We start from the raw sequence: 23,702 nt of genomic DNA, 5'->3' as shown, positions 1-23,702 counted from the left end.
GGGGGACCTGGTGGGATGAAGGACACAGACGAGGGTTACTAAAGTTCACTGAGCTCAGGTTTCACTGCTCACTGATAAAACTCACCTGGCAGGACAGAGGTCCAGGATCAGGTCTCCGTCCGTCCTCTTGTTCCCAGGATCCTCCGTCAGCTTGTAGCAGTGGAAGTCACTGAAGGGAAGCAGAACACCATGATCACGTCTGTGTGTCCCGACACTACGAGCTACATCATCACAGAATCATTCAGCTGATCCACGTCCACGATGTCCAAGGTGAACGTGGGCAACGCTTCAGGTCATCGTACATCAGAGTCTGTAAATCAAGCTAAAGTGTCTCCATATCGAATCCAGAAAGTTCATCCTGCGTGAGCTGCTGAAAGCTCTGGCAGCCCTGCAGCGTTCTGCCTCCCTGCTGCTTCCTCAGGTTAGGGTTAGGTTAGCCTCAGCTCACAGCGGGGACATGAACGAGCAGCCTCAGCTCACACGGCGGGGACGTGACTCACCTTTCATTGTCATTGTGGACGTCCTGAGTTCCCCAGCAGAGCTGTCTCCTCCTCCACTGAGCCATGAGGGAAACCCCGTCTCCATCTGCAGGGACAGGAAACTCTGTTATAGAGACGCAACGCGGAGCAGTGGACATGCCTTGCTCAATGGCTCCTCAGCAGCATTGTTTCAGCAATGTGCACGTCAGGCCCCGCCCACTCATGGACGCCGAGTGTGGTCACAAGATTATGACTGAAGGACGTCACAAACTGCAGAAACTAACCAGACAAACGCTGACACTGACTCGCTGGTGAAACAGGAAGTGAGAGGACGGGAGGGGGGAGGAGCCTCTGAGTGTTAGCTCTGTTAGCTAACCTCAAACAAACACAGAGACGTACCGCTGTGCAGAGAGGCGTCCTCTGGGGCGTCGTCATCCAGCATGAGGTCGTCATCGTCCAGGTCACATGTCTCCAGGTTATTCAAGATGTCCTGAAGGAGACGCACAGACACACGTTTGTCTCTAACTAAACGTTCAAAAGACAAATCGAACATCGGGAAGCGTTTTGGCATGAAGGTCGGAGAAGACTGAAACAGGGAACAGATTCGTCCATCGTCTCCAAGGTGACACACGGACGCAGCTCAGTGTTTGTCAACCTGCACACAAACAAGAACTCAAACACGCCTGGCCCGTCGTGTGAAGGTCACACGCTCAGGTACTTCCTCGATTGAACACTTGTGTTTATCTATATGATCTAGCTCTACAGATCTGTCCCCGTCACCTTCTGTTCTCTCTCTGTATCGGCCCTGTAATTCCATGTATGTTTGTTATGAAGCTGCTGAAGGAACTTTCCCAAACTTCTCCACCAACGCAGCCTGCTGGGGAGGCGTGATCGGTGTGCAGCCAATCAGAGGACAGCCTGTTCCCCTGTCAAGAGCCTGGCCAGACATTGTTCAGGGCGCAGCTTGGTGAGAATTTAGAGGAAATCAACTTGTGTATAAAGCTGAAGAAACACGCACACGTCTTGTTGTTGTCAGCACCTCCCTCACAGAGACCTCCTCCTCCTGCTCCTCCTTTCACGTCACATCTCGAGTGTGTCCACAGTCGTGTGAGGTCGCACACTGCTGATTCATTTACTGTAAATCATGTCTCCTTTCTCACCCTCGCTCTGATCCCATCTTCCCCCCAATCTTCTTCTCCTTATCTGTCCTCCCATCTGTCCTCCTCTTTGCTCCAGCCTCTGCACCGATCAATGTTTCTCACACACACACACTTAGAAAACAGCTTTCTCACTTCACTGAGAAACACACACACGCACACACACACTTAGAAAACAGCTTTCTCACTTCACTGAGCTTCTCTGCACCAAACAAATCTGGTTTTTTTCCTTTAAAAAAAAAAGAGAAAACAAAGACACACACACACACACACACACACACACACACACACACACACACACACACACACACACACACACACACACACACACACACACACACACACACACACACACACACACACACACACACACACACACACACACACACACACACACACACACACACACACACACACACACACACACACACACACACACACACACACACACACACACACGTGTCAGATGGGGCCCCTCAGGGAGGCTTCCTCCTGTCACTGCTTTGGTTTGAGAGCAGAAGCTGTTGTAATACAGAAAGCGGACACAGGAGGGAGCCAGAGAGCTAAATGAAGAACTAACAGTGTGAGACTGAAACCTGAGGAGGAGGAGCTGGAGCTCATCATTTAAACATAGACAGCTTCTTTGAAAGGTCTGTTTGTGTGAAGCTGCAGGTCAGGAGGACGTCAGTGTGTGTGCACGGCTCCAGTGTTGCCTTCAGGTGCTCTGGTTAAACCCACCGCCGCTCTGACTGTATCTGCCTGCTCGAGGATCAGTCACATGACCTGATCTTAAAGTCAAAGCTGAGAGTCATGCGTCAGTGATTTGTTTGACAGATATGTTGATGCTGATTTTTAGACACTAGTTCAGCTTCACCACTTACGATGCTGTTCAGGTCTGAGTCGAAGCTCCCGATGTGATGGGTGGTGCTGCTGTTGGTGTTGATGGAGGCGCTGGTGATGGCGCCCCCCAGTGGCTCCAAACCCTCCTCGTCCCACATGTAGGTACCTCCGGAGCCACAGCTGTCCGAGGGGGACAGATCCAGAGACGACCCGCCCTACAGGAGGACAGAGACGGTTATTCAGAAAGTTTCATGTTCCCGCTCTACGCAGCTCACTGATTGGTCCTTTAAGTTACGACTACTAAATAAGCTGTTGCATCATTCTTTCCAGAGACGACATCAACACAACTCCAGGACTTCACAGTGTGTTTCCATCGACTGGCACAACTGTAAAACACTGTTTAGTTCATGTGTAGAAGGTGACCTCTGACCTGTTCATGGTAGTCAGACTGACTGGTCCGTCTCCGATGGGAGAGTCGATGTTCCCCACGCTCACCTGGACATCGAACACATCATACGTTGAAAAGTGTCCCCTGTTTATTAAAGTGTACATTCATCATGATCCAAACTCACCACCCGGGCTCATCCCCGTCCAGTCCACGCCGTCGTCCAGGAAGCACAGTCCAGTTGCCTTGGAGACACCATTAACAGCCGATGATTGGTCGAGACCGGAGTCTTCTTCATCATTTTTGGAGGACAGGAGCAGGATGCCGACGCCTCCGTTTCCTATAAACACAAGGAAAGACGCTTTTGCAGACACGGTCATGTGGATTCACAGTTTTGACCCTTGACAGCCTCCGTAGGTTTACAGGTGTGCGTCTGTTCTTACCCAGATTGTCGAAGTCGTCCATGTACTCCTGGCTGGTGTCGTTTCTGTCCAGAGACGAGCTGGACGACAGGGACATGTCCTCCAGCGTCTCCCCCAGAATCGACGCCTCTTGCTGGTACACAGGCTCTGCAGAGCGCCCCTCAGTCTCCGGAGCCTCCGGGCTCGTTTCTGTTGGGAGGCGGAGTTCAACATTTATCATTAAACAAACGCTATGACATCATCAATGTTTGCTTCCTCACGGTTTCACCTGTTCGTACCTGGGCTGCTTTCAGCAGTGGAAGGGGTGTGGCTCTGGGTCAGTTCCAGTTCATTGGTCGTGGTCACCCTGAGGGGGCGGGACTGCTTTATGAGTGACGGGCGTGACAGCTTGTAACTGATGCCACTGGGCTTGGAGGCGTGGAGTTGGAGGAGGGGTTTCTTTAAGTTAGAGGGTGGCATGAGGGAGGGGACTCTGACCCCGGTCTTTGCTACAGAACTTTTTTTGACCCTGCTTCCTCTGGCTCCGCCCTCAGGTGTCACGGGGGATTTTGCAGAGCTGATGGAGAGGGAGGAGGAGGAGGTGGAGGACGGCGTGAGGTTAGGGGAGGGCTGCTGTCTGACCTGGTTGAGGCTACGTGATCGTAGACGATCCTTCTCTGTGATTGGTTGGATTGGCTTAGTTGAGCCAAGGCTGTCGCTGGAGTGGGAGCGGTTGGCGGGCGTCTTCTTTTGCAGGGGGGAGCCGGATCTAGACGCGGGACCAGAAGCTGGCCTGGGAGCAGCAGGACGTGTAAACATGGGAGGATGTCTCCGCGAAGCGTTCAGGGTCTGTTTGGGGCCGAAGGACGCCCCGCTAAGTTTGGAACCAAGAGATCCATTTTTAGAGGCAGGAAGAGTCCGGATTCTAGACTGGCCTGGGGGTGATGATGTCACAGGATGGCCAAGACCACGCCCCTTTCCAGCAGTGATGGTGGTTGGCTTTTTAGTGTCAGTCTGAGATGGCGCCGGGGACGCTTGCTGCCTTTGGGAATCATACTGATGAAGGTTATTAACAGACTGGTTCTGCCCGTTAGTCCCGCCCTTTCCTTGCCTCGTTTCCCGCTCGCCGCCGTCCTCTCTCTCTTTCCTCCATTTCATGGAAAAGGAAGTCGGCACCCTGAGGAATCCGTTCTGCTTTAAAGAAGCTGGGGCAGCAGTGAAGCTGCTGTTGACCCCCGCCGGGCCGGGGTGGTGGTAGAACCCGTTGGTGAGGCGGGTGCTGCTGAAGCTGCTGGCGGTTGGAGGCGGTCCTATCTGAGCGCCGTTAGACGATGCGTCTAATTTAGGCCGCGAGCCGAACTTGGGCAGCCGAGAAACCATGGTGGGCATGGTGGGAGGGTTGTCAAGAGGAGGGGCTGACATCAGACCCCGCCCACTTCACCATGGAGACAGTCAGCAGGAGGATCTGGAGAGGAAGGAGAAAGAAGAAAGAAGATAAGAAGGTCTTTAATGTCCTTTAAAGTCTGACGAGGCGTCAGGAAGAGTCACGCAGTCATGGCAGCTTTGAGCTCATTGTGACACGTTCACACGCCGTGCTGACGTGTTGATCAAAGAGCGCCGCCCTCATGCTAAAGCTAACATGTTACCTGCCGTCTGCAGTTTAATGATTGGTAGAAGCAGCACGTGGCTCTGACATGTGGTCCAAAGATCAAAGCTGGAAATGTTGTTACTCCCGACATCCGGTTGGCTAAAGCTACGCTAACTCACTTCCTGTTTCCAACAACTTCTCCACAATAAAAGTCACCGTTAAAGTAATGTTGACGGGCTTTTAATTTCCAAACCTGCTTTGAATGATCCAACAGGATCACACCCTGCAGACCTGGAACAAGCTCGCCTTGTTTTCACACGCCCCAGGTGTGTGTGTGTGTGTGTGTGTGTGTGTGTGTGTGTGTGTGTGTGTGTGTGGGGGAGTTTCCTGGTTTAATGCCCAACAAGACGAGGCATTCATGCTGTGTGTGTCATAAGCTGCCTGAAGCAGAACCCCGAGTGTGTGTGTGTGTGTGTGTGTGTGTGTGTGTGTGTGTGTGTGTGTATGTGTGTGTGTGTGTGTGTGTGTGTGTGTGTGTGTGTGTGTGTGTGTGTGTGTGTGTGTGTGTGTGTGGCTGCAGCAGGTACCACACTTGCAGGATGTGACGGGTGTGTCTATTTACATAACGTGTGTGTGATCACTATCTTGTTGTTTTGTAATGCAGAATCAGCTGATTGTTTCTAGGCGTGTGTGTGTGTGTGTGTGTGTGTGTGTGTGTGTGTGTGTGTGTGTGTGTGTGTGTGTGTGAGAGACCCTTTCTGATTGTTCATGTTCTTCTTGATATGACACATATTATGGGATGTAATATGATTGTGTAGAATGTGTTGTCAGAGTGAAAAGCTAACGAGGATCGGTGATAAAGTGCGAGCGTCAGTTCACCTTGTTCACTGAAGTAAACACCTGCGACAGGTTGAACCCAGGCCACCGTCTCTGTCGACCGAACCACTAGGCCACCCGCGCCGCACAACAACCTTTAAAGAGTGAAATAAAGCGTGATGATCCCAGCTGGGCTCTCCGCCCGCAGCTCCAGCACGTTGTGCTGCTCATGCTGTTAGACAGAAGCCCCTCCTGTCACTTGTCCGCCCAGGGCCACCGTAGCCCTCATCACAAGCCTCCCTGGGAGGGCCGAGAGGAAACAGCTGATGTGCTTATCTCCAACAGAGGAGAGAAGAGTGTGGTGGATGAAAAACTTGTGATCTGCACATCCTGCAGGGCTTCAGACCCACAACAGGAACAAAGACACAAGCTGAGGACATCAGATCCTCCTCTGAAGGAAACTCATCACAACAAGCTGCAGGCTCCTCTAAGGCCCCGTGTGTGTCACTGCACTCTGTGCTCTCTGTGGGTCTGCTCAGCTCCAGCCTCCGGGCCCCCGGCCCCCGGCCCCCGGGCCTCGGGCCGAGCCAGCCCATAATCAGACGAGGGATGGTCATGAAGCAGGGCGAGCGTCTGCAGCGGGCTGCAGTCCAGAGCTCCTGGTTGTTGCTTACGTGTCCTGACCTTGGCCCCCGTATTATCGACTGATCCTTATCAATAAAGGAGTCCATGAGCAGCTCCCACTGCAGCCTGCTCACTTTCACTGATGGATTCACGGCCGAGCAGCCAGGAAGCAGAGCGGCACAGCTCAGAGAGTCAGCTGGCTTTAGACTGTCCAACCAGGCGTGAGGCGGCCTCATCCATCCTAAAGCTGGACTGCTGCTGAATGCGTCTCTTCACAGGACGGTCTGATTACTGACCTCCATCCTCCTCACTTCCTTCAGCCTGTTATAATCCCCACATGGTCTCACAGCGTGTCCCCGCTGTCTGCGTGCTCCACTTCTCCGCTCTCTGAGCTGAGAGAGAGGTCACCACATGCATCTGACCGTCTTTTACATTCAAGTCCTCTGCTTCAGATAAAGGCTTTTATGAATCAAACCTTAGTGGGTAAACGTCTGCGTACAGAGGCTGCGGTCAGGTTCAAATCCAGCACCCGTCTCTCTGAGCTCAGATGTCATTCACACCTTCGGACTGAGAAAAGGCTCAAAGCTGCCAGAGCAGAGACGGAGCAGATGGTCAGCACCGACCCTCGCTGTCTGCAGAAAACTGGACACCATTAATCGTCCCCCATGTCGAGGACGGCGGGCGGGGACGTTTGCTTCCTCGCCTGTTTGCTTTGAAACTTCCAAATTGGCTCAAGGAGGCTGAAAATAAAAAGTGAAGGGAACAATAAATAGAAAGCAGATGTCTTTCTATGTAAAGCAGTGTGGAAGGTAAAGGGTTAACCCTTCATATCCACCTCAGACTGTTAATGTCTATGTAAAGCAGTGTGGAAGGTAAAGGGTTAACCCTTCATATCCACCTCAGACTGTTAATGTCTATGTAAAGCAGTGTGGAAGGTAAAGGGTTAACCCTTCATATCCACCTCAGACTGTTAATGTCTATGTAAAGCAGTGTGGAAGGTAAAGGGTTAACCCTTCATATCCACCTCAGACTGTTAATGTCTATGTAAAGCAGTGTGGAAGGTAAAGGGTTAACCCTTCATATCCACCTCAGACTGTTAATGTCTATGTAAAGCAGTGTGGAAGGTAAAGGGTTAACCCTTCATATCCACCTCAGACTGTTAATGTCTATGTAAAGCAGTGTGGAAGGTAAAGGGTTAACCCTTCATATCCACCTCAGACTGTTAATGTCTATATAAAGCAGTGTGGAAGGTAAAGGGTTAACCCTTCATATCGACTGAACTTCAGTTCTCTGAAAACAGTTTTCAAAACATTGAAGGAAGGAGGAAAATAAACTGATGAAGTTACCATGTTTGGTTCAAACCTCAACAGCAGGATCAGTGAGGTAGAGTGATCTCTTCTGATTGGCTGAGGGAGGATCACATGCTTCTCCACCTCACTGGGGTGCAGCAGGCTGGCCATATGTAGTGTGTACACGCACACGCGTGTTCCTACAGACCACTGAAGTAAAGGTGTCTCTCCTCATTTATTCAGGTCATCCTGCAGGAGGTAAAGAGGTGTGTACACGCTCTCTCTCTCTCCCTCTCTCTCCCTCTCTCCCTCTCTCTCTCTCTCTCTCGTTGCCCCGGGTCACTCAGAGCCCGTTAGTGCCGGTACCCTCCCCCTCTCTTTGCCCCTCTGGTTTCATAGCAACTTGGCACAGACAACATCCCTGTTGTGTATTGAGCTGTGGACCCCCTCACCCTCACCCCCCCCCCCCCCCCCAACCACCCCCCCTCCATCATTAATCTGCCACAAAGCAGCTCTTTCTCTCTCTCTGCTGCTCTGCACCAAACCTCCCAACCAGCACGCACACCCCCGCCTGCTGCTCCCAGTCCCTCCACTACACTTAGTCCTGAGCGTCACACAGGGAGAAGACACAGCAGGTGACGGGACGATGACACGCCTCCATCATTGATTTGAACTACAGCTCTGAGCTCCGCTGTACAAAAGCCTAAACAAAGCAGCCAGTGGGGCTGAGGGTTAGCAGATAGCAACCTGAGACGATGACGTCACAGGAAGTGCTCGAGCAGAGACGTGTTTCAGGAAACCTCTCACCGCAGAGTGGTGAGCACCAGCATCATCGTCCGGGACGATTAGATCAGAGAGAGGAAACACTTCAGACCGTCCCCGCCCTGACACACACAGATCAGGAGATTCAGACAACATTTCCTGCCACCAAGAACCCGAGAGAGGAAACATCGATTATCCCCCAGACGAGCCGACGAGCAGGGAGACCAGACTAGAGTCAGTCTCCATAGAGCTCTATGTTAAAATGTCCAACTTTACAGCTGCAGTTCCTCCAGTGTCCACTAGAGTCAGTGTCCTGCATCGGTGCGTGTGGTTTGTTCGTGTACCTTTTATTTGTTCGGCTCCGTCGTTTCACTAAATCATTTTCAGGCATGCAGCCTCTTTGTGTGGCTGAAATGTAAACATGTACGACATACTGAAGCTTTCTTTATCCTCGAGGGCAAATCATTTAAATTCCTCACAAACCTCCAGCTCAGTGAGAGGATAAAGAAAGAGAGAGAGAGAGAGAGAGAGAGACGTGTGAATCAGCAGGAAGACGTCCAATGATGGACAAAGGTCAGTAACCAGAGTCAGCAGAGAGGAAGCCTGCCATCATTAGCCGGCAAGCTAACTGATGATTGGGCTTTAAACTGGGACTGTTCTGTTTCTGCAGACACACTGAACCTTCCTGCTCGTCCGCCCATGCTGGGTAAAAACACGGGGCCCGGTCCAGGGCCCGGTCCGGGAGAGAAGGGCCTTTAAGTATTCAGCTGCAGGAGAACGTCCTGCATCTTTTTGTTTTTCAGAGAAAAGAGCCGGGAGGATGCGGCACTAGATAAGTGCTGCACACATTATTCATCCATTACAGATTGTGTTCTCAACAACAACCTGCAGGAATTCATTGTTGATGAGCTGGAGCCTCAGCTCTCCTTTGTACCATGTTTCATCCTCCACACATCACCACGGTCCGTGCTGTGAGCTGCCTTCAGCTGGGCATCAGCTCCTGCAGAGAGGCCCGTGTTTGTGGAGCTCCTTCTCTTTTTTTTTATCGTTAATCTTCTTTGTCTCAGAATGATGCTCTGAACTGGACCTCCACCAGACTAACACAAGGATCAGTCACAGAGCCCGCATGTTCCGTCAGGAGCTTCAGAGAACCAAAGGAACCAACAACAGGAGGAACCGATAGTTTAAAGGAGCCTGAAGGTGTAAAAGACACAACACAGCAGCCCCTCCCCTGGAGGGCGCTAGCATCACTCACTGATCCTTCCATTACCCAGGGTCATACAGCAGCAGTGCACGCGGTTAGAACGCCAAAAAGCAGGAAGACCACGCAACCATGGCAACCACAGGCGGGCTGAGTCCTTCCTGCTAACGGTGGATGTCCTCGTCATTTCAGAGACGACAACAAAGACCCTTTATACATATATAAATATAAATAAATACGTGCTGATTATATAGATATACAAAATGTCCTTCTTGTATTTTGTGGTTAAAAAAAGTTTAAGGTCAAATAAAAACAGTCAAAGGTCACCAAAGAGAATCAGGGTCTTTCATTGGCTGGTTTCTTATTGGACAGAATCGAGTGTAATCTCTGGAAAGACGCCAGAGTGGGATTATAACACTGGAATGTAAAGAGGGATTACTGTGGTTAAAGAGCGTACACTGAAACAGTCGTTAGCATTGTTAGCATTCCTCAAACACTGAGCTTCTCTGTCTCAACGACAGTCAGTGAACGCATCGTAGAGTTCTGCTGTTGGCAGGAGCTTGAAGCTTTCTGAAGAACAAACTACATCAACATGTTGGGTTTGTTGTTTCCATGGCGACGGGTCGCTCACTGAGACTTTCTTCAGCTTCTCCAGATGATTTTTTTCATACTGGGCAATTATTAGTTTTTTATACGATAAATAAAAAATAATAATGAACTAAAATGACATTTAACATGTATTATATTTGAAATGAGACAGACGGGTCGTTCTTTACCATCACTGTGAGATCAGTAGAGTTTATCTACGGTGCACCTCAAGGGACAAAATGGCTCTCAATTAATGCAACTTCAAAACATGAATACATAGAGCTGGGAAACATCCAGAAACTCCAACCGACCATGTTGATTATTTTCAGGGCGGAGTCACATGATGACACGTCCAATCAGAGACATGGAAGCAATGTCCACCGTTTGGACAGTTTGTATTTCAAGAAGAAGTCAAATGTAAACACTGAGGGGAAACTGTTACCAAGACATGAAAGTTATTTATCTGAAATATTCAATAAATAATGACAGAAGAGTTCATGAGATATCCTTTAACAGCTCAGCGTAGATTAGCACAGATCATTGATCATAATTCAGTTTAATGAACTGTGATCCTGATATGAGGTCATCATATCACCCAGCTCAACCAAGTGACCGTGAACGCACCATGCACCAGTCATCTCTGTGTAACACCTGAGTCCAATGCTTCTCATATATATATATATATATATATATATATATATATATATATATATAGAGAGAGAGAGAGAGAGAGAGAGAGAGAGAGAGAGAGATGTTTGCACAGGATAATAACATAAAGGTCTATTCCGATGATGCATCAAACAGCCGTTAGTGTCTCCTGTGATCAGGGATCATGTATGTAGCACTCCGTGTGTATATTACAATCATCGTAATATGACATATTATATATTATAAATGTCACCTGGAGCTTTTATAGAGAGGAAATGAGCTGAAACTCACCTGCCGGCTCGACGGAGCATCAGACGTCAAAATGCGGAAATGTGTGTTTGATAGAATGAAGCAGCTGAGGAGTCACACGGGAGATATGTCCATGAAATCCACACAGAGACAGTCTGAGGAACAAACAGTCCTGTTTCAGGTCTCTAAAGTCCACCTGGAGCCGGGATCAGGACGACGGAGCGGAGCCGAGTCCTGCTGCTGCTCTCCGGCCTGTCGAACACTACGGGGTCTCCCCTTCAGATAAACAAGCTGCACGGGCTCACTGGTAGCTGTACATATTAAATCAAACCCTAACCATAAACACAAAGGCTTATTTTAGCGTCCAATCTGTCTTTGCACATGTGCAGAGGACGAGCTGCTGTGTCCGACTGCTGCTGCACGAGCTGCTGAATCATCCACACACACACACACACACACACACACACACACACACGTGCATGCACGCGGACAGCGCTTGCGCGTTGCACAGCTGACAATGACGTCATCTACCAGTGTAAACATAACCCTTTCTTCACCAAACTGTTCCTCCATAAACACATTGTGTTCAACGTGTTGGTTGTAAATAAAAAGTGAGAGCACTTGAACATCGACTCGTTTATTTACAGCAGCAGGTTCACAGTTCGAGTCCCACAGAGAACTCATGTTAATTAACAGTATGTACCTACAGTCTTTAAAAGCTGAACATGTCACCTTTGACCTTTCCTCTGCTCTTCAGACCTTCATATGACATTAAATGGTAGCTTGAACTCGCACAGCACTGTTCAAGCCTTCTGACTTCATTCACATGACCGACTCCACCACTGAGCCACAGCTGCAGCTGTACTGTGCTCCAGCTCTATTTCTTCAACTTATATTCATTTGGCCTGGAAGTGTGCACACATCGTCCCTCGGTATCAGGCTGGCCTTAAAGACAGCAAACTGTCCTGCCTCTTTAGAGTCCTGCAGTCATTACTCACCAATCAGTCCTCTACGAGTGTTCCTCAGTGTGGAGTTTCAGATCAAGCAGGTCCTGTTTCCACCAAGCTGTCCGCTTCACTTCACATGGAGTTACTTTTCCACTGTTAAAAGTTGGGAATGGTACCAAAAGAACTTTTTTGCGACCCTTCTGTCGTGGCACCAAGCGTACCGATCCGACCCTAAAGGATCTTTGTCCTGCGTGTTACTCGGCAGCTCATAATGGAAATGACTGCTGAAGAAAATTGAAAACTCACAATCATAATGACACCATTTTTCTTGTCTATTTTGATGTGAAACTTTGTGCTCCCACTTTGAACTGAACAGGTTCTGCTGCAGCTGTCCTGTGAGCATGTGTCCACCAGAGGGCAGACTTTACTGTTCTTCACTCTTCAGACTCCCAGGACAGAACTCTGTAAAGCTCACACTCAGAATGTCTGAAATCTCATTGAGAGCAGAAAAGGTCTTTTATTGATATCTGAAGCTGGATGTCAGAAGTAAACAACACATGCATGAACACACTGTTATTATACAGCTGATATCTGGATAACTCCATGCTCCATAGTCCACATTCAATCATTCACTCACAGCTGGAAAAACACTTCAAGAGGTCAAATACAACCAAAACCAACATCTCATCCACAGAGGTGCTGCTTGTCTACAGGCAAGGCCCCACACCAGTAGGGGGCCCCTGAGGGCCAACATGCTTAAACCAATGTGCAAAGTGTTTCATTGGCAGCAGTAAATCTCCCTAAGGCAGCCGTCTCTCTCTCTATAGAGAGAAAACAGGAACAAAGAGGAAGAGGAGGTGTGGGGACACTGGAAGACATGATGGACGCTGGTTGGAGCCCCCCCCCCCCCTCCCCAGGTGATGTTTGCCTCAGACCCTGATAGACTCTAGAATCACCACGAATACTAACACAAGCTGGGCAACACAGTCATCATTCAGCCTTCTGTGCAACACTGCACGTGTTTGTGGACATCATATGCTCTTCGGTCCTGACATGTATTTGTCTCCATGTCCTCCGAATTCTAGCACAAAGTTCTGCTAGAAATAGCTGCATCATTGATGATGATGAGCAACAAGAGTCCACGTCACTGCCTGCATTCATTTATTGATTCAATAAACCAAAATAAGCTGGACTCAAACACTTATCTTTTTATTGTCCATATTCGTGGATGTCTCCGGTGAATAATCAGCCCAGGTTGATGTCCATATGTTGAAGCGCTCTTCATGAAACGCTGAATATGTTAGAGGATGGAGAGGGTAGATGTTGGAGCTGAGGGTCAGTCACTGCGCGCTCAGCAGCGTACAAACTGCTCCGAGTGTTTCTTCCTGCCTGCATGTTGGTAAGGAAGCAGAGGGTTTGGATCTGCCTCGCGCTGCAGGCAGAGGAGTGGAGTGACAGTCTCATGAGGGGAAGTTGAGACAGATGTGGCACCGAGCGCGCCGCTGGATTTCTATCTATGGAGAGATTTCCGAACAACAGCCAAAACCAGGAGCAGCAGGCGCAGCAGCAGGTGGTCACAGTCGGAGCGGACAGCAACGGACCGGGTGGGGGTCTCAGCCTCCGCGCGCTGACCGGCTGCGTCCTGTGCGTCCTGATCGTCTCCACCCTGCTGGGGAACACTCTGGTGTGCGCCGCGGTCATTAAGTTCCGCCATCTGCGCTCCAAAGTCACCAACTCGTTCGTCATCTCTCTGGCGGTATCGGACCTGTTCGTGGCCGTGCTCGTGATGCCCTGGAGGGCGGTGTCCGAGGTCGCAGGGTTCTGGTTGTTCGGCCGCTTCTGTGACACATGGGTGGCCTTCGACATCATGTGCTCCACCGCCTCCATCCTCAACCTGTGCATCATCAGCATGGACCGCTACTGGGCCATCTCCAGCCCCTTCAAGTACGAGCGCAAGATGACGCGCAGGTTCGCCTTCCTGATGATCGGGGTCGCGTGGACTCTCTCCATCCTCATCTCATTTATCCCCGTGCAGCTCAACTGGCACCGCGCGGACTCGGACAAGTCAACAGCGGAGAACCCGGAGGACTGCAACGCGAGCCTGAACCGGACTTACGCCATCTCCTCGTCCCTCATCAGCTTCTACATCCCGGTGGTGATCATGGTGGGCACGTACACGCGCATTTTCCGCATCGCACAAACTCAAATCAGACGCATCTCGTCTTTGGAGAGGGCGGCAGGGCACCGTGCGCAAAACCGCCACCACCGCGCGTCAACACATGACGAAAGCTCCCTGAAAACGTCTTTCAAGAGAGAAACTAAAGTTTTAAAAACTCTGTCCATCATCATGGGCGTCTTCGTGTTCTGCTGGCTGCCTTTCTTCGTCCTGAACTGTGTCGTGCCTTTCTGTGAGCTGGAGAAAGTGGGAGAGCCGCCGTGCGTCAGCGACACCACCTTCAGCATCTTCGTGTGGTTCGGCTGGGCGAACTCGTCCCTGAACCCGGTCATCTACGCCTTCAACGCGGACTTCAGGAAGGCATTCTCCACCATCCTGGGCTGCAACAAGTACTGCTCCAGCTCCGCGGTGGAGGCCGTCGACTTCAGCAACGAGCTGGTGTCTTATCACCATGACACCACCATGCAGAAGGAGGCCTGCGTCGTGCAGGGCCATGCTGGCTCACAGAGACTCATCCCTTCTTCTCTGCAGCAGCAGCAGCGCAGCGGAGGAGACCTGGAGCAGGACTTTGACAAAGTTTCTGTCATTTCAGAAGATTCCAGAAACCACAGCAACCTCCTGCTGCCCGCCATGCTGCAGTATGAGTGCGAGGCTGAGATTTCTCTGGACATGATGCCCTTCAACTCGTCCGGACCAACAGACTGTTATGTTATCCCGGGTCAGATCCAGGACCTGTGAGAACCCTTTCATGGGATTTTTAAATGTTCAGGGTGTATTTTGTTTGTTTTGATCTCGATCTTGCAAACGTTTCAAATGACCTTACAAAATGTTCTCTGAAGGTTCTTCAGTTCAATCTAAAGCTTCTCAAAAGTTTTGAAAGAACTTTAAACTGTCTTGAGTTCTTACTAAACTTTTATTGGGATTTGCAAAATGTTTAAACTGTTTGTTCTCTCCGTGGATACACACATACATAAATCCCTCAGAGCTCCACTGGTGTTAAAAACTGTTTCAATGTTTATTTACACAGCAGCTATGTTGAACTTAATGGTTTTATTATTGACTAGATAGTAACACAAATGCTGGAAAAACTATTTTGCTCATCTGTGTTTGATAAAAAATCTGTAAAATGTTGTTTTCTTTCTGCTCATTAATTATTCATGTAATGAATGAACTGATCAACAGGCAGTGAGAGGCTATTGTTTGACTGATGCAACCACTGAGAGACTTTATGAACCAGATTTGTTAGATGTCGGAGTCGGACCTTTGATATGATAAAGGAGGACGATATGAAGAGCAGGACTAATTAAAACCAATCAAACCATTAGCTACAGTGTTTAATTACCACTTCAGCTAATTGCAGGATTATTTTGGGTAAATGAGCTCAACAAGAGATGAGACGTCGTTCAGACTGAATTGTGATGAAGCGGCCCATTGCATCTTTCTGAAAACACTGTATACTGGAGTGCTTCGGTGTGGCTGCAGCTGTGAGAGCTGAGGCGCGACAGAAAAGCTTTTCCAGGCCGAAGATAGTCTGACTGAATCTTTTTTATATTTTCATCCAGCCTGCATTGTGAATCCATAAAATCTGCTCCTATCGTTTATGGAGTTCCTCAAGGCTCCACATCGGGCCCAGTGTTCTTTTCTTTTCGGTGTAAGAAACGTCATGTGCTGATGTCACTCTGAACCTCCCAACATGGGAACATATGAAGCTTCTGTCAGCCTGAGAAAAACACAACTGTTGTCATTCTTTTGGCAACAGTCCAACCTGTCGTCTTTCATGTTTATAGTCTTCCCTTCATTTCTACAGTTTTGTCTCTGTGAAGACGTGTGAGTCTGAGGTCACACGGTCAGGGAAATGAAGGATTTTTAAGAGTATACACATGATACTTTAAAGGCTGGTTAAAGGACTGGGCTGTTGTTTCACTATGTGGCAGGTGGAAACAGGTGGGCCGCTGTGGTTCTGACTGCATCCAGATGGAAAGGTCGGAGCTCATTAACGTTCAGCTTCCTGCCGGGCTCAGAGAAAGGATGGCGAGGGGCGAAAGTCATGCAAAAAGACGTCTGAATTGAATCTCTGGTGGATGAATGAAGTTTTGTTGCTGTTCGATCCCAACGCGAGTTTTAGCACTCTCACGTCACGTTTGTGTAACTTCATTTCAGTTTGATGAACTGTTTAATCTCCCTCCAGTTTCCTGGAAGTTAGCAGCAGACCGTCAGACCTTACACCCAGAATCCTTTGTGATTTATGAGCTCTCTCTCTCTCCTTAATTAACTGCATCAGCATTCAGAGAACAAGAATTCTCAGGAGATTTTCTGACCAGTTGCTTCATTCTTCCCTAAATGAACAATTAGAACCCAAAGTGAAAGCAAAGATGATTTTAATGAAAAGAACCTTCTCTGTCTGTCACTCATTGTTTTGTTCCTCAGGAGGACTGTGAGCTCAATCCACCGCCTCACTTTACTCTGTTTTAACCAGGTAATGAACCCATTGAGATCAGGATCTCTTTGACCTGGCCAAGAGATCAACAAGCCTTCAGTCTCAGTGGATGTAACAGAACAATAACCTCCAACAGGGAGGATGGCGTCTCTCTCTCTCTGGTGTCCACCGAGCGCCACGCTCGCCTGTTTTCATGTCACTCTGTCAGCGGGTCGAGGTCGTCTTCACGGCGCTCGTTCACACAGCAGCCTTCAGATACAAACTGTCTCTGTTTGAGAGGACGGCTGAGAGGAAGAGACAAAGAGAGAGAGAGAGTGAGCGAGCAAGAAGCAGAGTGAACATCCCTGCTGATATTATCCAAAACAGACTGGGACGTAATGTTGGCCTGTATCGTTAGCAGCGTCTCATGTTTAGCAGCTTTAGCGGCTGCAGGAAGTCGTCTGACCCGAGTCCTGTCTCAGGTTTGATGCCAATAAATTAATAAATCCCTCTTAAAGTCAGCGTCATAAGTTTAAACTGTACAAACTTATCTCAACAAGCTTGTAGTGAATGAGTCTCTATAACGTTAGCTAACAACTGTAGTTGTCATGGTAACAGTTGAATACGCGTTCTCCACATGCTAACAGTTAGCTAACAACAGGCTGTAGATGTTTTAGGACCGTGGGTGCATCCCAAGTCCCTTATTTGCAGTCTCCTCGGTCCTCGGTCCTCGGCCGAACAGGAAGTAGTTCCAAAGCCGCCATGTTGAGGATCAAAGCTCTTATAGCGAACGGAGGAGAGAGGATGGAGGAGAGAGGAGGCTGATCCGAGGAGCGATGACCGAGGAGACACGAGAGCTGACTTCACGGAAGTCTTTTCACTGACAGACACGCCCCCTTCTCGTATATCACTCAGTGATTGGACGCTGCACAGGATCAGACTTCAGTGAAACAGAGTTTAATAGGGGAGAAAAGAGGGAGATTAAAAAGAGGCTAAACGGAGCGTGGGACATTTAAACAGATGATGAACATCAGTGAGTTTGTAAAGAGTCGCTCTGTGATGAGCTGCCATTAAAAAGAGTCTGACATGAAGATTAACAACCAAATATGAAGCTCTACAACTTCTATCAATACATCCTTCATCTTCATCATCCCTCACACTGTTTGAATGTCTGATGATGATGATGAAGGTCTGATCCCTCACACTGTTTGAATGTCTGATGATGATGATGAAGGTCTGATCCCTCACACTGTTTGAATGTCTGATGATGATGATGATGATGAAGGTCTGATCCCTCACACTGTTTGAATGTCTGATGATGATGATGAAGGTCTGATCCCTCACACTGTTTGAATGTCTGATGATGATGATGATGAAGGTCTGATCCCTCACACTGTTTGAATGTCTGATGATGATGAGGATGACAGTTTGATGAAGAGGAGTCCGTTTTATATTCTCACTTATTGATCTTCACAAAGTTTCATCATTTAGATTCTAATCAATCATTTTCAGTATCCTGACACATAAATATCTGTGTTTATAAAATACAGAGTTGGTTGTCTAAATACAGGCTAGGTTCAGTCCAAACTGATTAATAATAATCAATAATTATAGACAATTCAAAATGAAATCTTTGAGTCAGTAGAAACTGTCCTTTTGGTTTGAAACAGACTGCAGGTTGTTCTTCAGGTGTTTGTTATCAAGAGACACTGTAACTGTGTTTGATTAGAAATAATACAGTGTGTGTGTTTGATTAGAAATAATACAGTGTGTTTGTGTGTGTGTGTGTGTGTGTGTGTGATTGATTAGAAATAATACAGTGTGTGTGTGTTTGATTAGAAATAATACAGTGTGTGTGTGTGTGTTTGATTAGAAATAATACAGTGTGTGTGTGTGATTAGAAATAATACAGTGTGTTTGTGTGTGTGTGTGTGTGTGTGTGTGATTGATTAGAAATAATACAGTGTGTGTGTGTTTGATTAGAAATAATACAGTGTGTGTGTGTGTGTGTGTGTGTTTGATTAGAAATAATACAGTGTGTGTGTGTGTGTGTTTGTGTGTGTGTATGTGTGTGTGTGTGTGTGTGTGTGTTTGTGTGTGTGTTTGATTAGAAATAATACAGTGTGTGTTTGATTAGAAATAATACAGTGTGTGTGTGTGTGTGTTTGTGTGTGTGTGTGTGTGTGTGTGTGTGTGTGTGTGTGTGTGTTTGATTAGAAATAATACAGTGTGTGTGTGTGTGTGTGTGTTTGTGTGTGTGTGTGTTTGTGTGTGTGTGTGTGTGTGTGTGTGTGTGTGTTTGTGTGGACATAAACAGCTGTTGGGCTGATTGACAGCTGAACGTGATCAGCTGATGTCGCGTCATGTGACGCTGTCGAGGAAACGACGTCTCAGGTGTCTTAAAGCTGATTTCCTCGGTCCTCTCTCCTCGGCTTCGTTTCCTCCGTGCATCTCTGGTGGGCGGGGCTTAGACGCAAGTGGAGGAGACAACTCGGAGGACACTCGGTGCAAATAAGGGACTTGGGATCCAGCCCTTGTCATTCGACGTGGTTCTTTAGCGTCTAACATCTCCGCTCTCTGATTGGAAACAGAGGCAACTTGACTAAGAGGGGGAGGAGCTAAAAGAACTGTGTGTGTTTTAGGATAAGCATTAATGGATCATCTCATCTTATCTCCTACTGGGCGCCAGCGTGAACCAAACTAGATTCCTCCATCCTGTCACCTTCAGCAGAGTCTACCTCTGACTCACCATGAAGGATGTCCCATCAATGTAATCAGACAGGCTTGTGTTCATCAGGCCAAGCAGCTGATTTGTGTGAAGTGCAGACATGCAGATTGGCCTGAGAGAGAGAGTGCTTCATCTTTCATCCTCAGTGTGTAATATGTGTCTCTGTGTCTTTGTCTCTGTGATGGACCGATGCGTCTGTTCAGTGTGAAGATGCTGCTCGGAGCTGAAGTGACTTCAGAGAGCGAGTGAAATGAGGCTTCAACAATCCCAGCCTTCTTCTCCTGCACATGAAAGTGGAGTGTGTGTGTGTGTGTGTGTGTCTTGTGAGCACAGTGTGTGTGTGTGTGTGTGTGTGTCTTGTGAGCACAGTGTGTGTGTGTTCCTGTCTGATTCCCTCTCTGACCTATGAACTCGCTGCAGCTGAGCGTCCATGAGATGAACAGAAGCTTCAAACAGAGCGAGGCGAGAGACGGTCAGCGAAAACACAGCGAGCCCTGAGCTGTTTTTCAATGTAGAGTTTGTGTGTGTGTGTGTGTGTGTGTGTGTGTGTGTGTGTGTGTGTGTGTGTGTGTGTGTGTGTGTGTGTGTGTGTGTGTGTGTGTGTGTGTGTGTGTGTGTGTGTGTGTGTGTGTGTGTGTGTGTTCTGACTCTGATTACAGATGAAGCAGACACTGGAGTGATGGTTCAGAGCTGCAGGAAGAGGCTGGTGATAAAAGCAGCTCAACATACAGACATTATCATGCTCGGGTTATGAGACTAAAATGTCAGAGATATTTCAAAAGTAAAAGCAGCTTGTCCCTTCAAAATAAAAGTCTTCTCCTAAAGTGAAGCTGCTCTTTGTCCCTTCTGGGCCTCCGTACATGTGTGACAGTGTCTGCAGAGACTCTGTCCTCTGACTGGATTTTACTCTTCTGATTTATTCTGGTTGACTCGGGACGTTTGTGGGCGGAGCTGGTGTGTTTCCTCCAGCCAATGAGAGTACAGCAGGGGAGTTAGGAGTGGATACAAACAGGTCATCATAGTGAGGCGAAACTCGTTCCCAAACCAGGGTTAACCTTGTGTTGTCTTTTACCCGTGGACGTAGAGTTCTACTTTCTGTTGGACAGGAAGTTGACAAACACCTGCGGTTAGCTTGTGCTAGCGTGCAAAATTATCGACTTTTCCATTCGTCCATTCATAACACCTATACCTCATCCAATCAAAACTGATGAGTCATCAAAACATTCACCCCCCCGTACAGTGTGTGTGGATATCTATCTATCCATCCATCCATCCACCCATCTAATCACACCTATTTTTGAATGGGTGTGTATGTGACTTCCTGTGCTGCTGCAGCCAGCCTCTAGTGGACACTCCAGGAACTGCAGGATGAAGCATCAGCTTCAGCATCAGTTTAAACACTGGAGGTTTCAGCTTGATCTGATCACGCTCTAAAGGGAAACAGAGAGCGTGATGTCTGTCGTCACGTCGGGTTCAACTTTAACCCATGAAGAACTTTAAGCTGTGGCTGATTTTTTATTTCAGGGACAAGTCTTGTTTTTCTTTTTGGCTTTGATGACTGAGGTGATGTTTGATATATGCATGCATGTTCTCAAAGCCGCCGTTCTTTGGACACGGAGTCGTCGAGCATTAAGGATCACCACAGATCACTTTGTTTGCGGTCCTTTAAATGTAAACGGGTCTGCTGAAGATTTCTGCCTGTTAAAGGGAAGTTTGTTCTTCTATGACGGATGAAGCTGGGCTCTTTAATATATTAAGTCTTTTACCTGAGATGAACTGATGCTATACAAATAAAATAAAGATAAAGATTAAACTGTTGAAAAAAGACATTTACATTTAATCTGTATAATTTGTATGAAAGAATTCAGAAGCTAACATGCATCCTCTGTTCTGTGGAAAGCTTGACGGTTTCTTCATGAACGTGTGGAGAAGTGTTGGATATTAACTGCAGAATGGACACTCTTCCTGAGATCTGTTTAATAGTTTTTAAATGTGACAGAAAGCTTGGTAGGAGTGTTTAAGATTTGACTCGTCTCTCTGACAGCATGAAGGAGGAGAAGCGCTCAGGTGTGTGTCGTCAGCAGGCTGATTGTTTGTCCAGGTGTTGGTCATGAGCAGAATCAGAGCTGAGTGGAGCAGCAGTATAAGAGCAGAGGAGAAACATGCAGCTCACATCACCAAGCTTCAGTCTCCAAGACTCCAGCAGGCTGCGAGAGGGGAAGCGACTGATTATCAACATGCTGCACGCACTCGTTCTGAGGTGGGATCGACGGTTTCACTCACGGTAACAATTCTGCTCGCTTTCACCTTCAGCAAGGTGTAACGTTGACTTCTCTTGGTTCTCTCTCAGGGGTTCTTGGACATGTCTGCTGTTATTCAGCCTTGCTACTTGTTTACCGATGACTAAACAAGGTGAGTTTGTTTTATCAGGCGTTCAGTCTGAACTGCAGGGAAATGACTGTTTGCTCCCCTCGTCAGAGTTTCTGCACTGCAGCAGTAAAAATATTAGTTTGCTTTAAAGTTCCTCCCTGACAGAAGTGTTTCTCCCTGGTTTAGTCTCCACTTAAAGTTAAGATTAAACTTTTTCACTGTGACTAACTCAAAGCTCTACTTGAAGTTAGTTTTGTCCTGCAGCCATTTTGGCTGCTGTGGCTTAAGGGATTATCTTTCTGTTAACTATACATGGATCAGATTTAATCTGTCCTCACACCTTATGATGTGTTTTAAGATGCTCAAACTTTACTTATGTTCAGCATGTCTATTGAAGTCCTCTTTGTTAACGGTTTGCTGGCTTTTTTCCCCACTTCCATCATCTGCTCCAGACTACAAATACCCGTACTTGTCTTCTGGCTACCGTGGAGGGGCTTCTCCTCGCGCTCTGTCTGATCTTGCTCTTCCTCCACTCGTGCTGGGGAGCACCCAGTCTGCGGTCCAGAAGCCTGGTGTGGCCCCCCCACAGGCCAGTGATCCAACTGGAAACCAGTCCCCCTCCAGTCCTGTTGCTCAAAGCTTCCTGCTGACCCCTTCAAACTCTGCTGGTAACATGGTGCCGTACAGCTTCTCTGATCCCGCTCAGTCAGCCTCAAACATGCAGCCACTTGCTCCTGGATTTGGTTATGCTGCTGCTGCTCCTGTCAATCAAGCATCAGGTCCTGGAGTTGGTTCTGCATCACAATGGTATGATGTCGCTGCTCCTGTCAATCAAGCATCGGTTCCTTCCCAGGTTGGTGGAGTTGGTTCTGTACCTCAACGTTACTCTGCTGGATCAGGTCTTGGCGTTGGTTCTGCACCACAACATTATGCTGCTGCTCCTGTCAATCAAGCATCAGTCCCTTCCAGGGTTGCAGGCCCTGCTCCTTATGGAAGCCAGTCTAGTGAAGACTCCTGGCCTATGTTGCCTGCAGGAGGGTTCCCTGTCCTCAATGTCTTTAGCTCTGGGGACGGTGCGACGCAGAGCGTGACCCGGGAGAGGTCTGCTTTGCCACAACCATCTTACATCATCCAGTCCAGAAACGGCTACCTGCACGCCAGACACGAACACACCAAAATGAAGTATGACCCAGAGTTTGAACCGTATGTTGAGACTCCTCAGAACTCTGCTCCGGTGTCTGATGTCACAGGAGGAACAAAGTACTAATGAGGTAACCTGCCGATGTAGTTTGTGACGTGTATATATATTTTTTTCTCGGCAGTTGTTACCCTCTAATGTTTGCTCATTTTCTTTTGCAGGGTGACTCTTTAACTGTTTAGTGTCTACAAACAATAAAAGCATGAAAATTGATTTCTGTCACGCGTGTTCTGTATCCACTTCAACATGTACCATATTAAGCAGATGTCTTCAATGGGAAGTGTCCAGTGTAAAACAAACTTTACGGTTTAGGAAGTGGGCTAATGCTAGCTGTAGGCTAACAGGAAGTGCAGAGATTGTGAGTGAACTACCTGGAAGTGGTCAATAACCTGATTGCAGTCCAGTAGAATACCTGCTCGACATTTAACCTCACAGTAGCATAACCTTCAAGGGTTAGCCTGCTACGTCACCACGATAAAATGGCAACGCCCCCCCCCCCCCCCCCCCCTACCTTCAGTAACTTAAACTGACGTAATCTCAAAGTGAATAAATCCAACAAATCTTGTTAAATGAAACTGGACAAATCTCTGTTCTGACAGGAAGCGACATCAGTTTGAAGACCGATTCTGTGCCGGTCCAGTGAAGAGCAGCTCTTTAACACTCGTCCCTGTAATTTCACTCAGCGCTCTGATTGCGTGTTCTTTTCACACGGGGTTTTGAAGTGCCTCTTCTGGATGCATCTCAGTTTCAGGCGATGACATTAATCATGAGTGTTCAACTTGGTGACCATCGGCAGTCCTCGTGTCAAATGAAGCTATCAGACATCACTAAGCCGCAGGC

The 23,702-nt window shown here is 48.1% G+C and overlaps 4 protein-coding genes across 5 annotated transcripts in view; 2 read left to right on the top strand and 2 right to left on the bottom strand.

The window, feature by feature from the left end:
• The window catches only part of LOC306842335 (uncharacterized protein), a 131,972-nt gene extending 120,607 nt beyond the window's left edge, over nucleotides 1-11,365 (bottom strand). The window contains exons 1-9 of one of the 2 annotated variants that reach the window (XM_079372522.1): nucleotides 11,070-11,365; nucleotides 3,562-4,727; nucleotides 3,305-3,472; nucleotides 3,049-3,201; nucleotides 2,907-2,971; nucleotides 2,518-2,691; nucleotides 879-969; nucleotides 501-585; nucleotides 66-169 (exon numbers count right to left, since the gene is read on the bottom strand). In XM_079372522.1, the coding sequence (XP_079228648.1) occupies nucleotides 82-169; nucleotides 501-585; nucleotides 879-969; nucleotides 2,518-2,691; nucleotides 2,907-2,971; nucleotides 3,049-3,201; nucleotides 3,305-3,472; nucleotides 3,562-4,684 (1,947 nt within the window). In that variant the 5' untranslated portion in view covers nucleotides 4,685-4,727; nucleotides 11,070-11,365 and the 3' untranslated portion in view covers nucleotides 66-81. Of the gene's footprint in view, nucleotides 1-51; nucleotides 170-500; nucleotides 586-878; nucleotides 970-2,517; nucleotides 2,692-2,906; nucleotides 2,972-3,048; nucleotides 3,202-3,304; nucleotides 3,473-3,561; nucleotides 4,728-11,069 lie in introns of those variants that run through there. The other variant, XM_079372521.1, reaches the window with a different exon arrangement.
• Nucleotides 1-23,702, bottom strand: part of LOC306842343 (transmembrane protein 100-like) — a 234,037-nt gene that overhangs the window by 136,343 nt on the left and 73,992 nt on the right. The window lies entirely within an intron of this gene.
• On the top strand, nucleotides 13,442-14,912 carry LOC306817287 (D(5)-like dopamine receptor). Its single transcript, XM_079334039.1, has one exon. It carries the CDS (start codon nucleotides 13,491-13,493, stop codon nucleotides 14,886-14,888), a length of 1,398 nt encoding a protein of 465 aa, XP_079190165.1. The 5' UTR covers nucleotides 13,442-13,490; the 3' UTR covers nucleotides 14,889-14,912.
• Nucleotides 21,442-22,952, top strand: LOC306817183 (uncharacterized protein). Its single transcript, XM_079333857.1, has 4 exons — nucleotides 21,442-21,554; nucleotides 21,645-21,706; nucleotides 22,117-22,448; nucleotides 22,512-22,952. The coding sequence occupies exons 1-4, from the start codon at nucleotides 21,457-21,459 to the stop codon at nucleotides 22,929-22,931; spliced, it is 912 nt and encodes a 303-aa protein (XP_079189983.1). The 5' UTR covers nucleotides 21,442-21,456; the 3' UTR covers nucleotides 22,932-22,952.

The sequence above is a fragment of the Symphodus melops genome (assembly GCF_947650265.1).
Source record: "Symphodus melops genome assembly, chromosome: 21".
In the NCBI taxonomy this organism is placed as follows: domain Eukaryota; kingdom Metazoa; phylum Chordata; class Actinopteri; order Labriformes; family Labridae; genus Symphodus; species Symphodus melops.
The sequence above is the reverse complement of the archived record's forward strand: the minus strand, read 5'-3'. Positions and strand labels throughout refer to the sequence as shown.

Bases quoted from the DNA above. Each gene is read 5' to 3' on its own strand.
- LOC306817287 (XM_079334039.1), top strand. From the start codon at position 13,491: ATGGAGAGATTTCCGAACAACAGCCAAAACCAGGAGCAGCAGGCGCAG.
- LOC306817183 (XM_079333857.1), top strand. From the start codon at position 21,457: ATGCAGCTCACATCACCAAGCTTCAGTCTCCAAGACTCCAGCAGGCTG. The intron at 21,555-21,644 runs GTGGGATCGACG...GTTCTCTCTCAG, and splicing joins CTGCACGCACTCGTTCTGAG to GGGTTCTTGGACATGTCTGC. The intron at 21,707-22,116 runs GTGAGTTTGTTT...CATCTGCTCCAG, and splicing joins TTTACCGATGACTAAACAAG to ACTACAAATACCCGTACTTG.